The 17,342-nt window shown below is 50.6% G+C and overlaps 1 protein-coding gene across 2 annotated transcripts in view; it reads right to left on the reverse strand.

Moving 5' to 3' along the window:
- Window positions 1-806: 806 nt before the first annotated feature.
- The window catches only part of VOPP1 (VOPP1 WW domain binding protein), an 85,244-nt gene continuing 68,708 nt past the window's right edge, over window positions 807-17,342 (reverse strand). For both annotated transcript variants that reach the window (XM_060020122.1, XM_060020121.1), the window contains 2 exons: window positions 12,794-12,930; window positions 807-4,223 (listed from right to left, as the gene is read on the reverse strand). In XM_060020122.1, coding sequence (XP_059876105.1) covers window positions 4,033-4,223; window positions 12,794-12,930 — 328 coding nt within the window. In that variant the 3' untranslated portion in view covers window positions 807-4,032. The remainder of the gene's footprint in view (window positions 4,224-12,793; window positions 12,931-17,342) is intronic.

The following is a 17,342-nucleotide window of genomic DNA, read 5'->3' on the forward strand; positions in this document are numbered from 1 at the left end:
CTGCCCTCAGTGGATCCTGTCACCTTCTTTCTGCCCCCCTCACCCCTCCACCCATCCAACTCCTGTACCTGCATCCTAGGGCCCAGTCCTAGACTCAGGTGAGAAAGGTCCTAGCTGCCTGTGAGTACAACCTTGTCACCTCTGAGGGGAGAAACTCATTCAAGGGCACGCGTGGTTAGCAGGTTTTGGGGGATGAGGGCTCTGGCGAGAGGACACGACTTCTGCAATCCGTGTCCGCATCTCTTATGCACCCACACGGGGGCACGCTGCTACCTTCCTCCTGACCATGACGGGCGTGAAGAAGCCAACTACTGCCTTTCCCTCCCTACCCTTGCTTGATAGCAGCTCACCTTCTATTTCAGAAATTACAATTTGTGATCTTGCACTTTTTTGCCTTGATAACTATTATGGACTTTTTGGAGTTCCATGAAATTTGGGAGGGACAGACAAGCAAGAGTGAGTACTGTTTGCCATCTCCAGTCATGACCTTTGATGTGTAAATGACCTGCTCCTGTTTCACTGGGGGAAGCTGAGGACCAGTGGGTTGTCCAGTGAGGCGTCTAAACCAGCTCTGCGTTCCCCACCAGCAGGCAGGCTGGCCTCTTCTACCTTGTTTCCTGTCCTGTTTTAATGTAGTAAATTATAAGACACTTCTTGCTAAACATTATCTCAGTTGGTGATTCATCTAAAATACAGCCTAACTGTAGCAGCTATAGATCTGTGAGAGAAATAGTTTCTGACCAAATAGAGTTGGATTCTTTCTTTTTTTTAATAAATTTATTTATTTATTTTTGGCTGCACTGGGTCTTCGTTGTTGCGCGAGGGCTTTCTCTAGTTGCGGCGAGCGGGGGCTACTCTTCTTTGTGGTGCGCGGGCTTCTCATTGCAGTGGCTTCTCTTTGTTGTGAAGCATGGGCTCTAGGTGCACAGGCTTCAGTAGTTGCAGCACGTGGGCTCAGTAGTTGTGGCACACGGGCTTAGTAGCTCCGCGGCATGTGGGATCTTCCCGGACCAGGGCTCGAACCCATGTACCCTGCATTGGCAGGCGGATTCTTGACCACTGAGCCACCAGGGAAGCCCTAGAGTTGGATTTTAAAATCAAGGCTCCCCTACCTATGCAAAGCACACTCAGGCCCCCAGATACTTAATATCAGTATTAGCTGTAAGTCCACATAATTAATGCTTCTGTCTTCCTATTCCGATAATTTTTTCCTTAGCTAGATATTTTAAATGTGTTGGTGAAACAAAAGTTCCTTATCTTCTTGGATAGCATCTAATTTCCAGTTCTCCTGAGACTGGGTGCGTTCCTCACGCACTCCACCCCACCCAGCTGAACTGAGAGCCCACTGTGCATCCTTCTTTAGAAACTTCGTCGCTCCTCTCTTTCCCACTCCCCAGCAAAAGAGTCAAAGCACACACCCAAATTTATTTTTATTGTGCATACATAGGAAACACGACCCTATCAAAAGAACAGAAAAGAGAAATAAGCCAAGTGTTACAAGAGGAAAAGCACGCACGGATCTGCTCCCAGCTCCTCCTGGCCACACCTGCTACGGAACTTCACACACCAGGAGCTGGACCGGCTCCAGGCAGTGGGCACTGTCCACCGACAGCACGGGGGGAAACAGAATGGGCAGGAAATGTCACTGCGAGTGGAATTTCCACACACAGTGTCAGTGCCCACAGTAGTGGGTTCTCACCCCGGTTCAAGGGAAAACAAAATTTATCTCACACAAACATGAATATAAAATTGTTGAGTGCTACGTAAATCACTGTCTCAAGATCATTTGCTATCAAAAAGATAAACAAAATTTCGTCACGGACATTTGGGTGGCTACTCAGCTGCACCCAGGCCAACGCCAGGGGCAGCTCTCGGCGCGCTTCCTCATCGGAACAGTAAAGGGAGAAACTGGACCTGAAAATGCAAAACGAATGACCTGGAGGAAGAGGACCTTCTGGACCCATGTAGTTGTCCTGGGTTGTAAACAGCAAATGTTGCGCTTTGCTGTCTCATTCAATCAAGGACTTGAGTGCGGGGAGGTACTGACGTTGGGCACAGGAGTTCGGAGGTCACACTCGGTGGTCAAAGACACCGGCAGCAGCATCCGTGTTCACAGATTGTTTCCAAGGGGTTCATCTGGCTGCAGGAGTGTCCTGTGGAATTCCCGGGGAGGCTCCCAGGTTCCCCACCCTTAGAAAAGGTAAGTCACTGTGGCCCCATCCTGATTCCTCACTCCTATGCCACAGACGTGTCCCAGTAGAGCAGGGACACGGAGACTAGGGCTAGGGAATGAAAACCCTCAGTATCTACTCGGTGAGATGTCCTGACGCTCAGGTTCAATGAGTGACAACTCCTCAAGAGGCTCTGTTGAGTTCATTTCAAAAATAAGCACTCTGGGCTTCCCCGGTGGCGCAGCGGTTGAGAGTTGGCCTGCCGATGCAGGGGACGCGGGTTCATGCCCTGGTCCGGGAAGATCCCACATGCCGCGGAGCGGCTTGGCCCGTGAGCCATGGCCGCTGAGCCTGTGCGTCCGGAGCCTGTGCTCCGCAACGGGAGAGGCCACAGCAGTGAGAGGCCCGCGTACCGCAAAAAAAAAAAAAAAAAAAAAAAAAAGCACTTCGCCCCACCACTACATATACAGGGATCTACATGTCTCGGCTACGCGGCTTTGCCCTTCCTGTACGTGACCTGTCAGGGCTCACTCTGGGTTTAAATACGCGATCGTGGGCAGTACTCGCTACGCAGAGGAACAGGACCCCGGCCCCCTGACAACCCCAGGACTACCTGTGATCCCAGGGCCAGAGAGGTTTCTGAGCCAGGCTTTGCATTTCCAACCAGATCTTCTTTATTCTAATTTTGGTGAACTCATCATCAGTGAAATCTGTTCAGTCCTTTCTGAAGAGATCGCTCTGCAGTCCTGGGGTCTTGCGTTCCCGTCTCTTTCTTAGCAAGCTCCTCCTGTTCGGAGCCCGGCGTACACCTGCTGAGGCCAACCAGCCAGGGCCCAGGCCTGCCCAACCCAGGCTCGAGCCACTGACTGCGCCCTGCCGGGACACCTCTCTCCAGAGGCTGACGTGGCTTCCCAGCCGGATGTGCCTGTCTGCTTTGAAAGCGTCCATCACAACGCACCGTCAGAGCTACCTCAGGGGAGGGCGCAGAGCTGCCTGGCCGTGATCCCAGGCCAGAGAGCTGCCGATGTCCAGGAAAGACTCCGAGTCTGACCTCAGGACAGGACTCCACGCCACCTTCCACAGGACACGCTGAAAAGGGCTCGAACACTTTTTTCCCCAAGTCAGACCAAGAGCTCATCAAACGCAATGTCCGGTTGGAGGCAGGGGGCAATTTCCCATGAATTTAAATAACGTTCCTTAGTGACCTTCAGGTAACTATAGACAGCGGCTTGGCCTGATTCTGGATCCCCATCTCCTTGAGGTGCAAGCCGTGCCCAGGGCTCTCCCCGCCCTGGCTGTGCAGAGGGCAGCTCTGGTCTTCAGGAAGGGGATGGAGAAGCGAGGGCTCCGAGGCTGCGCTGCCCACGCCTGTTTCTCTGAGAGCCTTTGGAAGGGGAAGACTGACGGGCAAGGGGCTCACACAGCTGGCCCTGTGGTGCCTCATTTCAGACGGGCCACCTGCCGTGTGGGGGGCCTTCCGGGCGCCCTGGGCCCCTCCTTGCGTTCGCGCGTACTCACCTGCACGCGCCCTGCCTCACCTTCTGCCGGGGTCTCTCCCCTGAGGGTCTGGGTGCGCCACCCTTGGGGGTCAACCCTCGGGACTGTCCACTCGGCCAGAGCACAGATGACATTGGAAACAGAAGCAACAGACGAGACACGGGGTGAATTCAAATACTGGTCCTCCGAGGAAAGCTTGAAAGGAAGCTGTGCTTGCTTTGAAGATATCAGAAAGGAATTTGCCCTTAGTGGCTCAGAAGACCATTCCTGGAGGTGAACAGTGATGGGGCGCCAGGGAGGGCGGGTGACAGCCTCCCTCGGCCTCCCCGGCCAGTTGCACAGGCAGGTGCCAGGCCGCTCCCGGCTACTTGGCCTTCACCACCTGTTCATAGGGGGGCGGTGGCGTGTTGCAGTAGGAAGGGGGTGGTGGGTAGGCCATGCTTCCCTGGGGTGAGTTGGGTTGGACCTGGAAAGCCATCGCCACAGGGTTCCCAGCAGGATTGACCCCTGGTCCTCCAGGGTCGGTGTAAAACGGCAGCCCCAGCTGCTGGGCTCCTGAAAGACAGGTAAGCAGATGTGAGCGCAGCAGCAAAAACCCACAGCCCATCACAGCCAGGGCCCAGACACAGCAGGGCACCTGGGATCAGGTGACGAGCAAAGGCGACATGCCAGCCCTGGCCTCCTGGAGCTTCTCCTCTACTGGATGCAGACAGCCAGAAAGCACCACAACCCAAGAGGCCGTCTAAGTGATGGAGGGACATTAGCGGGATAGGTGTGGGAGTGACACGCAGGGCAGCCCTGCCAAGACCTTGGGGAGGTGCACCAAGAAATTACCAACGGAGAGGGCCGAGTGTCCCTTACAGCCTAAACAGCCTGGGCGTGGAAAGGTGAGTCAACTCAGAGAGAACTGACAAGAGGACCCTGTGTTCCCGAATCTCGGCCAGAATCATCACCGGCACCTCCACGCACTTTCTGAGAACGGTTTGCTGAAGGATCAGCTCCACTCCCACCTGCTGGATTAACGTTTAATCAGGGCCGATTACCTGTCATCCAGGTGAACCCAGTTCCCAGATAAGGCGACGACCTAAGGGGCGGATGCCAGCGGGGTGGGCTGACGTGTCTGTGGACTCTCCCTGCCCTGGACGCTGCAGGAGAAGGATGCTCTTGTCTCAAGGAGAGGCTGTAGGATGCAGGCTGAGCCCTGCTGCGAGCCAGGGTGCAGGGCACGGGGGTCCAGAGAGCATAGACGGTGACAAGAGGGAATATACTGGTCACCCTGCCCCAAATCTAGCCCTAACTCTCTCTCTCTCTCTTTTTTTTGTTTTTTTTGCGGTACGCGGGCCTCTCACCGCCGTGGCCTCTCCCGTTGCGGAGCACAGGCTCCGGACGCGCAGGCTCAGCGGCCATGGCTCACGGGCCCAGCTGCTCCGCAGCACGTGGGATCTTCCCGGACCGGGGCACGAACCCGCGTCCCCTGCATCGGCAGGTGGACTCTCAAACACTGCGCCACTGGGGAAGGCCCCTACCTCTCATGTTAACAGTAGAAATACCTGAGCTGCTGCTTTGGAGCCTATTCCTTAGATCTGCTTTTTCTGATCGTGTTGACAACATGACAGGATACTGACTAAACAATTAAAGAATCAAGAAGAGAAACTGTGGGCTCCGGGTTTTATGTGGGCTGGGCTAAGTTCACGAGTGAAATCAGGTGTATCTGAGTTAGGCCTCATTCAACCCAGGAGACGCTCGGGCACCAGAGAGGTCGTCTCTGTGTGTGTATCGTGTAGGGTCTTTTTTTGTGCAAATCTTCCTCTGCCACAGTTTAACTGAATAAAGGTCAGATTCCCGGAAAGATGCCCACCGAGGTGTGCAGGATGTCTTGGAAATCTACAGGTGTGCTGAAGGAGAGAGTACAGGACAGAAACACCTGGCCAGAGAGGCACTCAAGGGTGTCGGGAGGCCGGCCATCAGCCACGGGTGGCACCTTCATCAGCTCCTGCCTCGTCTCACACCTGTGTGGCCCAACAGACGGCACCTGCTTCTCCTGGTGCATCTTGCCTGCTGCCAGGAGACGGGCTCGTTTACAAGACATGTTTGTATACGAGCCCGTGACCAGCCAGGACCGTGCGCTTCTCAGGGGCAGAGATTATATTTTATTTATCTCTGAATCCCTTTATATTTTATACAAATAAAAAGTTAAAGATGAATAAAAAGAGGCTAATGTAAGAGTCCAGGAAAGACACAATGGAAGCCTCTGAATATGAGAGAAGAAATGGGGACGAGAGAACGAGAGAGGGGCCCAGGAGGTGTATCCAAGGACCCGGGACCAGCTCAGTGTGGAGCGCGTCGGGAGGAGGAGAGGCCTGCGTCGGAAAGGCCCGGCTTCTGGTGTTGATAAGGGGCCCACCAGGCGAGAGAGGGGACAGAGGAAAAGGGCAGGGCCTGCGGGAGCCCAGGCAGCTCTGGGGGCCTTCTTTGTGGAAGTAGCAGCACAGACGTGGCCTTGGCCGAAACCTCCCAGGAGGAGTGTGTGGGAGGGCCAGAGGACGGCTGGGGAGAGCTGCGCAGACAAGGCCAGCATTCAGACGAGGAGAAACACAGGAGGCGTAGGCGGCAGCAAAGAATGAAAGGAGAATGCGAGGAAAGAGTGAAGCAGTGAGGCGGGAGCTGTGTCACCGGGCGGGGTTCAGGAGGGAACAGGGCAGCACCGCGCCTTATCAGCCCACAGGACATCCGGGATTTCTGGCCAGCGGTTTCAGCACCATGGCTGGCACAGAAGCCCAGCTGCCGGGGCAAACAGCTGCTCCAGGGTAAGGGGTGAAGACCAGAGGGGAGGAGTGGTGGCTAAAGGGATGCATGACAAGGGCAGACGTGTTTTTTGGTTTTTTTTTATTCTTTAAAAAACTGCTTTAAGGGAATTCCCTGGTGGCGCAGTGGTTAAGAATCCGCCTGCCAATGCAGGAGACACGGGTTCAATCACTGGTCCAGGAGGATCCCACATGCCGCGGAGCAACTAAGCCCGTGCGCCACAACTACTGAGCCTGCCATCTAGAGCCCGTGAGCCACAACGACTGAGCCTGTGTGCCACAACTACTGAAGCGCACGTGCCTAGAGCCTGTGCTCCACAACAAGAGAAGCCACCGCAATGAGAAGCCCGCGCACTGCAACGAATAGTAGCCCCGGCTAACCGCAACTAGAGAAAGCCCGCGTGCAGCAACAAAGACCCAACGCAGCCAAAACAAAACAAACAGAAAAAAACTGCTTTAAATTAAGGTACAGTTGATTTACAAGATTATATTAGTTTCAGGTGTACAACACAGTGATTCTGAATTTTTATAGATTATACTCCACTTCAAGTTATTACAAAATAATGGCTATATTTCCCTAGGCTGTACAATATATCCTTGTTTATTATTTTAGACATAGCAGTTTGTACCTCTTAACCTCCTACCCCATCTTGCCCCTCCATCCTTCCCTCTCCCCACTGGTAACCACTAGTTTGCTCTCTCTGTCTGTGAGTCTGCTTCTGTGTTGTTATATTCATTTGTTGTATTTTTTAGATCCCACATATAAGTGATAACAGTGTCTGTCTTCCTCTGTCTGACTTACTTCACTTAGCATAATACCCTCCAGGTCCATCCACATTGTTATAAATGGCAAAAATTTATTCTTTTTTATGGCTGAGTAGTAGTCCATTGTGTGTGTGTGTGTGTGTGTGTGTGTGTGTGTGTGTGTAATGCAGTATATATATATATCTACACACACATATACACCAGGTCTTCTTATCCGTTCATCTGTTGATGGACACTTAGTTTACTTCCGTATTTTGGCTGCTGTACATAGAGCTGCTGAGAATACTGGGTGGCATGTACTTTTCAAATCAGTGTTTTCATTTTCTTTGGATGTTTTACCCAGGAGTAGAACTGCAGGATCATTTTATTTCTATTAGTTCTATTTTTAGTTTTTTGAGGAACCTCCATGCTGTTTTCCATAGTGGCTGCACCAACTTATAGTCCCACCAGCAGTGCACAGGGTTCCCTTTTCTCCACATCCTTGCTAACTTGTTGATGTTAGCCATTCTGACAGGTGTGAGGTGATATCTCGGTGTGACTCTGATTTGCATTTCCCTGGTGATCAGTGATGCTGAGCGTCCTTTCACGTGCCTATTGGCCATCTGGATATCTTCTCTGGAAATATGTCTGGTCAGGTCTTCTGCCCATTTTTAAATCAGGTTGTTTGGTTTTTTTGTTGTTGAGTTGCATGAGTTCTTTATATATTTTGGATATTAACCCCTTATATATGATTTGCAAATATTTTCTCCCATTCAGAAGGTTCCCTTTTTGGTTTGACGATGGTTTCCTTCCCTGTTAAAAGCTTTTTAGTTTGATGTAGTCCTATTTGTTTATTTTTGCTTTTGTTTCCTTTGCCTTAGGAGACAGATCCAAAAAAAAATATTGCTGACTTATGTCAAAGAGGGTTCTGCTTTACGTTGTCTCCTAGGAGTTTTATGTTTCAGGGCTTACGTTTAGGTCTTTAATCCATTTTGAGTTTATTTTTGTATATGGTATGAGAAAATATTCTAATTTCATTCTTTTACATGTAGCTGTCTAGTTTTCCCAGCACCACTTACTGAAGAGACTGTGTTTGCCCCACTGTATATTCTTACGGCAGAAGTATTTTTAAGGATGGGAAATGCTTGAGTGCGTTTATAGAGGTAGGGGCAGAAATACAGGAAAGAGAGAGGATTTCTACAGAGAATATAAGCTCAATGATGGCAGGGACCTTATAAGCCTGGTTCAACATTTGAACCCCACTGTCTAGCAAGGAGCCTGGTACACAGGAGGGCACCCAACACGTCCTGTCAATTGGGCAGAGAGAAGCAGCACACAGGGACCCACAGTTCCGTGCGTGGGAAGAAGGACCCGGCGCTCACACAGGCAGCCTCTGTACTGCGTGCCACTGCGGGTCGGTGATTTGAGCAGACACATTCCAAAGTCCTCAAAGAAGAGATGCTCACAGACAGTAGCAAAATGGTGACAAAGAGCGGCACAGCCAACTGGCATGGGATTCAAAGTAGCCGGGACTGTAAGGGTACAGAAATGATGGCCAGGAGACAAGGGGACACCTGCACCATCTCCCTAACTTAGCGGGGGCGGAATGTGGGAGAAGAGAACTTGCCCTTCAATTCTGAAGGCTTACGGTAGATGGTTTAGTTAGAGAAAGAAAAGACAGAGCGTCTGTGAAGAAGCTGGAGTTAGAGGAAGACTGTTTCTCCAGGAGATAGAGAGGAAAGGACCAGGAGAAGTGGGCAAAACGGCTGCAGCCACACCGCTGCCCCCGCTGTTCCCTCACCTGCATTGCATCTCTACCCTATGCGGAGGGCGCGGTGGGGACAGCAAGGGTATCGGCCTTGCATCCACTTTCCTGAAGACACAGAGGCTCAGCGAGACAAAACGTGCCAAGGTCACACAGCTGCCACATGGAGGCGCTGGAATTTGCACCCAGTAGTGTACTGGCAAGCCCAGGCTGCTTCCACTGTGGCGTGTGTCTCACAACGGGGTGAGGAAATGGGGGAAGAAGTTCCGGCTAAAGAGGGACGGGCAAAACCAGAGAAGGCTGGTGACGTGAGGGACCGACATTCTGGGCGCCATCCGAGGACTAAGGGCTTGGCTGGGGGCTGTCACGGCCCAGGCTCCCCGGGCTCCACCACCCGCCCCGGGCTGCGCTCTTAAGCCGGCCACAGCCTCCTTCTCCGGAGACTTGAAGTTATTCCACCCCTTGCAGCCATCGTCTCTTCCTCCTTGAGAGTCTCTGTGCGATTTGAGAGGGAGCCCTAGATTCAGCAGAGATGCGTCGACTGACAAGCGCCCCAACCGAGCAGACACACTGTTTAATTCCGTTTCCCAAGATTTTTGTATTTACGATCATTAAACATGATCCAATATAATTTTACTTTGGTTACACTAGTTCTACAAGTTATACTAGCTTTACAAAACAAATTAGGTAATTTCCATAACTTTCTATACTTGTAGTAATTCATAAGCATTGACATGAACTGTTTCTTAAAAGTTTCAAAGATACCATATGAATTTGGAGCCATTCTGAGAGCTAACTCTTTGAAAACATCCTCAAACTCTTGCTTGCTTTGTGGACCACTGAAATTTTCAATATTCTAATGAATCTTTGGTAATGTACACTTTCCTATCTTACCAAAATTTTCCATTTCAGGAGTACTTCTTTGTAATTTTTAATCTCTGGATATGTAATGTTTCAATTTATGATTTTAATTCTTCTTTATCCAGCTTTACTAATTAGATTTATCAGGGATGGGATTGGCAATGTCATTTACTTTATTTAAAATTTACTTTATTGAAGTACAGTTGATTTACAACGTTGTGTTAATTTCTGCTGTACAGCAAAGTGACATATATATATATATTCTTTTTTATATTCTTTTCCATTATGGTTTATTACAGGATATTGAATATAGTTCCCTGTGCTATACAGCAGGATCTTCTTGTTTATCCATTCTATACATAATAGTTTGCATCTGGAAATCCCAAACGCCCACTCCATCCCTCTCCCACCCCTTTCCCCCTTGGAAACCACAAGTCTGTTCTTTATGGCTGTGAGCCTGTTTCTGTTTTGTAGAGAAGTTCACTTGTGTCATATTTTAGAGTCTACATGTAAGTGATATCATATGGTATTTGTCTTTCTCTTTCTGACTTACTTCACTTAATATGATAAGTCCATCCATGTTGCTGCAAATGGTATCATTTCATTCTTTTTATGGCTGAGTAATATTCCTTTGTGTATATATGCCACATCTTCCTTAGCCATTTATCTGTCGATGGACATTAGGTTGCTTCCATGTCTTGCCTATTGCAAATACTGCTGCTGTGAACATAGGGGTGCATGTATCTTTTCCAATTAAAGTTTTTTCTGGACCTATATTAGCAATATCATTTACTTTTATTGCCTTTCACCAAGCACTAACTTTTAGATCTGCAAATCGATTTTTCTTTTTCCTGTAATTAATTTTTATTTTTTATTATGTACTTCTTACTGCTTTCTGTGAGTTTATTAATTTCTGAACCTCTTTCAAGGAGAGGTCAGCTAATTCACTTTCTTATTTTAAACTTGTAACAAAGAATAAGGCTATGAATTTACCTTTAAATGTCAGTTCACTTACATTGCATATGTTTTTGTATTAATTTTTCATTGATACGTCATTCACTGAGCCTGCGCGTCTGGAGCCTGTGCTCCGCAACGGGAGAGGCCACAACAGTGAGAGGCCCACGTACCGCAAAAAAAAAAAAAAAAAAAAGAAAGAAAAGAGGCCGCTGTGTGCAGGCAGCTGAGCTCCCGGGCCCCAGCCCAGGCCTGACGCTGTGGGCCAAGCACACACGGCATCTTGCGTCTGTGGCCACACAGGCCACTAAAAATCCATGTCATGAAGACAGAAGGAAAAGGAAATTCATTAGTCTTTTACCCATTTCTCTGATCTACTGTCTGCTTCTTGAAAAAAAAAAAAAATCAAAGGACTGACAACTCAGACTAAGCCAGATAAAATCTAGGTTTGGCCTCCCATTTTAACTGAAAATTTTCACTTTGCCCTATGCTGGAGCATAGATTTGAAGCTATTCAAATCTTTCCAAATATGAAAGAATAAAAATCCACTTATGCATGAAAAGTGGTACTAACCCTGAGAGAAAGTTTAAGCTACAGCAACCTCAGAACTGTTGTGGAAAACACATATTCAGATTTTCAGCAACGTTTTAAAAAATAATAAAAGAAAACCCGGCGGAGTGTTTGGTGGAATAAAACTATAAAACACAGACCAGCAAATGCCCATCTCTGCATCTCTGTGTCTAAAGGGCAGATGAGAGAGAGCTCTTCCCACGCTCAATCCCCCAACTTCTTTCTTTTCTCTTTGAGGTGTGATTGACATACAAAAAGGTGAACATATGTAATGTCTACAACTTGATGAGTTTAGAAATACATATACACCGTGAAGCCGTCACCACAGTATATGCCATAAACCTGTCCATCACCTCCAAGCATTTCCTGCTGCCCTCTGAATTTGTGATGACACAACATAAGACCTCCACTCAGCAAAGGCGTGAGTGTACGACACAGTGTTACTAACTATAGGTCCCACGCTGTACAGCAGATCTTAGGACTTATCTTACAGAACCGGAACTCTGTAAACACTGGAACAGAACTCTAGATGTCCGACTGTCTCCCTGTGGCGTGTGATGAATAAAGGGAGCCCCCCCACACTCTGGAGGTGGGAAGCCTGACGGGGCAGGTGGCACGCAGGGAGCCACGCAGCCACTGGCCCACCACACGGGCCCAAAGACAGGAGCTCAAGGAGCAGTGCCTCCCCAGCCCTGCAGAGTCCCTGGCGCCCCCTGCCCCCAAAGGGAAGGGAAACATCTCACATGTAATTTCAAAACAAGGAACGGGCTCGTGTCCCGAGGGAAACTTGAATTCACCCACCACAGTATGTCTGAGGTTTAGGTAGTTAAAGCAGCGTTTTATAAGAATTAGGAAACCACGAATTCTTTTTGACCCTGGGGCACCACTCCGGGTAATGTTCCCTAAATAGGCCAAATGTAACTTGTGCAGACGTGTCCATAGCAGCACAACTAATAAGTACTCACAATACGCATAAACGCACAGCAAACGCTTATTGAATGAACGAATGAAAAGCAAAACAAAAGAAAACAAGTGATCAGCAAGGACAGACTATCTAAGCAAATCACCATTTAGTAACACGATTAATATTTAGTCCAGAAGCATTAAGAATATCATGGACAGTACAGTTTCTACATAAAAATTTACACATGAAATAATTTTTAGGAAAAAAGAGCAAATAATGTGCTGCATAAACATGCATAAAAGATGCACCAATAATTAGGTAAGAATAAGAGGCGACAGACATGCAACACAGCAGACAGTGCACTTGCTATCAGCACAGATGCACAGGAAGGTTGATCATCAGAACTTAAATGAATAAACATGGCCTGAATTTTTTCTTCCAGCATATTCCGTGGCAGAGAACATGCTTACAGAGAACATGTAAACTGAAAGGAGGAGAGACAAGGACAGAGGGCTTGGCTGACCTGGAGTGGGGTTCGGGGGCTGCCTGGTGTAGGACACGTTGAACGCCGGCTCCTCGATCAGCGGCGGGGGGTACATGCGCCTCCGGATGAAGAAGCCGGCTCCACAGCAGAAGAGCACGCCCATCATCAGGAGGAACCTGGGCGAGAGCACAGGGTGAGGCCCCAGGCAGAGGCCCGGGCAGACGGCAGGCCTCCCTGGCTGGTCCTCCCCGACCACCTTCCCCCGGGACGGGCCCGGTGGAGCACACCAGGGAGACAGCTGGCTTGCAGAGCTCTGGGTGCCCCTGGATGGAGGCCACTCGTCCTGAGAAGCTCTCGAAGTGAGCTTTCTGCTTCAAAAGCTCCAAATGGCTGTTGGCTTCAAAGGGCTGGTGCAATTACCTTCCTGACCTCAACTCGATATTTTAGTCAAAACGGGAGATACCTTTTCAATCCAGTTTGAACACTACTGCTGGTCTTCGCTGTCTATTTCCCCCATTTTTCTTTACTGTCAAAGCAAGAAGAGTAAGCACGTGATCCCTTCTAGCAGTTTTCTCTCCGTTATTATATGAACATCCATAAAAAAAATTTTTTTAAGTGCCCTTCCTAGAGCACTTCTTAATTAGAGAGAAGCTATAGGAATAGAGAAAACACTCACAATCAATAAACAGGCTGTTTTTAAATCTCTAGGTTCTAAGTATGGCTGAACCTTCTACCATGACCCTACAGTCTAATGGACACAGAGCGGACGGCTAAGGATCGGACCTTTGTCCAAATCATCTAAGAATTCTCAGATGTATCACTGGCATTCAATAAATAATGAATGACTCTTCCCACCTCACATTTGCACTACACCTGTTTTTCTAGAAACAGGGGGAGTCATTCTGAGAAGGGCCGAGTTGTCTGTTCCACACAGACATAACTGAGAAACTTGCCCATCTCTAAACTGATATGACGATGGGACTCACAGAACCTTCCAGAACCTCACTCAACACGCACACACACTCTTGTGAAGGATGCACACACAGCAGAGCTGGCCATGTCATGGTCTAAAGGCACCTGTCCACACACAAATGAAATTTAAGAAAAGAGGAGACAATAAAGCCTTCAAGAATAATTAACATAATGTTAAGGGTTAAATTAAGTCCATTAGTCAGTCAGTAAGCGTTTACCGGACAACCTTGGAGCGCTGAACACGAACAAAGATCAGGGGCCCCAGACAGGAAATGATTCAGGAAAAGGACTGAAATTGTGGCTTCCTGATCTCTCGTCTAATTCATTATTCATTCAACAAAAATGCTCCCAGCACCAGTCTGTGCATTCCAGGGCGTAAGACAGGTGGGGTCTCCCCCTCACTGAACTTGAGTTCTCATAGAGGAGGGGGACAGTAAACAACAAATTAACAAAAGTGTTTATTTACAGCTCTGATAGCGCTAAGAAAAGCAAGGATACAACACAGGTTCGGGGTGGGAGTGGCGGGTAAAACATGCATAACACACAATTGTGTTCATCGTTTCAAGGGTACAGTTCAATGCAACAGGAGGGTTAACAAGGGCATCTGTCAGAGCGAGGAGCAACATCTGAGCTGAGTCTGAATGATGGAAAGAAAGAGACAAATTGAAGGGAAGGGAAGGAGCTTTCTTTCCGGGTGGAAAGAACAGCACAGGTGCTCCCACAGGAAAAGCTGGGTGGGTGAGAGACCCAGAGAGGACAGCTGTGAGCTGCAGGTGGGGAGGGGGTCAGAGGGGCGCAGTCTTGGGGAGCTAGAGGAATCCAAGGTGTGCAAAACAAGGCCCTCTCCGAAGTCAGATGCTGGAAGCCCAAGGGGACAGCTTCATCTGGACTCCATGATAATCTTACGTTCAACCCTGGGTCCAACTCTAAACACCTGGGCAGAAAGGTAAGGCACAGGGAAGCTAAATGCACGTGAGGGTTTCCCTTCTCAGTAACACTGCTGCTCACTCCCAAGGGACCAGGCTCTCTGGATTAGAAATGCAGAAGCCATATGAGATCTCGGTCTCTTCCACGAGACAAGCCAAAATGTCGGTTACACCGTCAAATGGAATACGTATTTCTTCCTAGACACATAAAAGTGATACACACCTCACACCGTGGGCTGCTGGCGAGCACACAGGTGCAAGCTAATAAGAACAAAGTCACATGGCAGGAGACCAGCTCCCGGCTTAGGGGCAATCATCAGACTCAGTCCTTACTGAAGCCGTAGTGTGAGAGAAAGTAACAAGGGTGCAGGGGAATGAGCTTCTGGTAGCAGCGAGAGGAAGCAGGGTGGCCGTGAGGGAAGGCGTGCCACGGTAAGAAAGCAGCTCTTGGAAGTGCTGTGAGTTACAGGACAATTGTTTCCTAGACATTCTCTTCCACTGCTGAGCGGGTCCGGGGAGCTTCCCTGGGATCTGTCATCAAAAGTAATCCGGTTTCTTCAATTCGTTTTTTCAGTCCCTTCCTGCCTCCCCGCCGCAGCACTTGGAACAGCAGTTCTCAGCTCCCAATGCAGGCCCCAGGCAGCAGCAGAGCCCCTGCAGATCCAGGGCCGGCCTGCCCCAGCCCCCAGCCCCGCGGCAGCCCTGGCAGCAGGGCTGCACTCACCTGCCAGGCTGCACTCTGTTGCAGTGCGCTCTCCAACTCCACACCTTTTCTGATCCTGGGGATTTCATTTGACTATCCTGGTTAAAGATTACTTAAGATTTTAGAGCTGGCAGGGACTTCTGAAAGCATCCTCCTCCAAAACCTCTTGTGTTATGGTAAGGAGCCCAAATTCCTCCAGAGTCAAGTGGGACCAGCTTGGAGAGCCGCCCTCCCTCCGCGCGATGCCCAGCTCCATCCTGCCAACCTCCTGCCCGCCCTGCAAACCTGCCCCCACACCAGCTCCCCATCACCCCCTCACCAGGGGCATGCCTACGTCCCTGCCCGTGCAGTGTGCTGGGCCCTTCGCAGGGAAGGCCCCCCTCTGAGTGCAGTGTGCTGGGCCCTTCGCAGGGAAGGCCCCCCTCTGAGTGCAGTGTGCTGGGCCCTTCGCAGGGAAGGCCCCCCTCTGAGTGCAGTGTGCTGGGCCCTTCGCAGGGAAGGCCCCCCTCTGAGTGCAGTGTGCTGGGCCCTTCGCAGGGAAGGCCCCCCTCTGAGTGCAGTGTGCAGGGCCCTTCGCAGGGAAGGCCCCCTCTGAGTGCAGTGTGCTGGGCCCTTCGCAGGGAAAGCCCTCTCTGAGTGCAGTGTGCTGGGCCCTTCGCAGGGAAGGTCCCCCTCTGAGTGCGATGTGCTGGGCCCTTCGCAGGGAAAGCCCTCTCTGAGTGCAGTGTGCTGGGCCCTTCGCAGGGAAGGCCCCCCCTCTGAGTGCAGTGTGCTGGGCCCTTCGCAGGGAAAGCCCTCTCTGAGTGCAGTGTGCTGGGCCCTTCGCAGGGAAGGCCCCCCTCTGAGTGCAGTGTGCTGGGCCCTTCGCAGGGAAGGCCCTCTCTGAGTGCAGTGTGCTGGGCCCTTCGCAGGGAAGGCCCCCCTCTGAGTGCAGTGTGCTGGGCCCTTCGCAGGGAAGGCCCCCCTCTGAGTGCAGTGTGCTGGGCCCTTCGCAGGGAAGGCCCCCCTCTGAGTGCAGTGTGCAGGGCCCTTCGCAGGGAAGGCCCTCTCTGAGTGCAGTGTGCTGGGCCCTTCGCAGGGAAGGTCCCCCTCTGAGTGCGATGTGCTGGGCCCTTCGCAGGGAAAGCCCTCTCTGAGTGCAGTGTGCTGGGCCCTTCGCAGGGAAGGCCCCCCTCTGAGTGCAGTGTGCTGGGCCCTTCGCAGGGAAGGCCCTCTCTGAGGCCCGGTCAGAAGCTGTGCAGCTCTCCCCAGCGTCTGTGGCATCAGAGGCTGCACGCTTCGTTTCCAGAACACTGGTTTAAAACTCTCCATGTGTCTAGACATCTGTCTGTTTCAGGAGCCCGGCTGCCGTGGGGCCTTCTCCACACCAGACACATAACTGAGAGAAGGAACCCATGGAGCGGAAACCCTGTGTCCTCTGACTTCAGCTGGGGCACCTCAGGCTTGCATCTCAAGGTGCTCTCTGGCTGTATCCCCAGTTTAGAAGCTGCTATCTGGTATCAGAATCTCAACTCAAAGAACTCAACCGAACCTTCTGGTATCTGGCACCCCGACCTTGGAGACCTGCCCCCCTTCCACGGCTCTCATGAGATGCCTCTGTGTAGGGACCCACTGGCTCGCCGAGGTGCCCTGACCCTGACAAGTGACACCGGCCGACAGCTCAGAAGCACCGGCTACCAGCTCAGGGAACGAACGCTTCCAGGGAAGGTCGACAGAAGCTGCTCTAGCAGCCAGGTCCTCAGAGCTCTCCTGGACTTTCCATTTTTCCTTCTTTCTAATCACGTGATGTCTAAACGTCGACACGTTTTCTCATTTTTAGGAGCATTTCCACAATCTCATCATCGTTCGCCTGGTGTTTCAGGCCAACCTGAAGCACAGCTGATCCCTTTCGGGACCCTCGACCACAAGACCCCGGGGAGGCAAGTTCTGAGGGGGCGCGTGTGTAAAGCCAGGCAAAGCTCTGAAGTGCCCCCTCCCCTGGCCCTCC

The sequence above is a fragment of the Delphinus delphis genome, chromosome 9, assembly GCF_949987515.2.
Source record: "Delphinus delphis chromosome 9, mDelDel1.2, whole genome shotgun sequence".
Classification (NCBI taxonomy): Eukaryota; Metazoa; Chordata; class Mammalia; order Artiodactyla; family Delphinidae; genus Delphinus; species Delphinus delphis.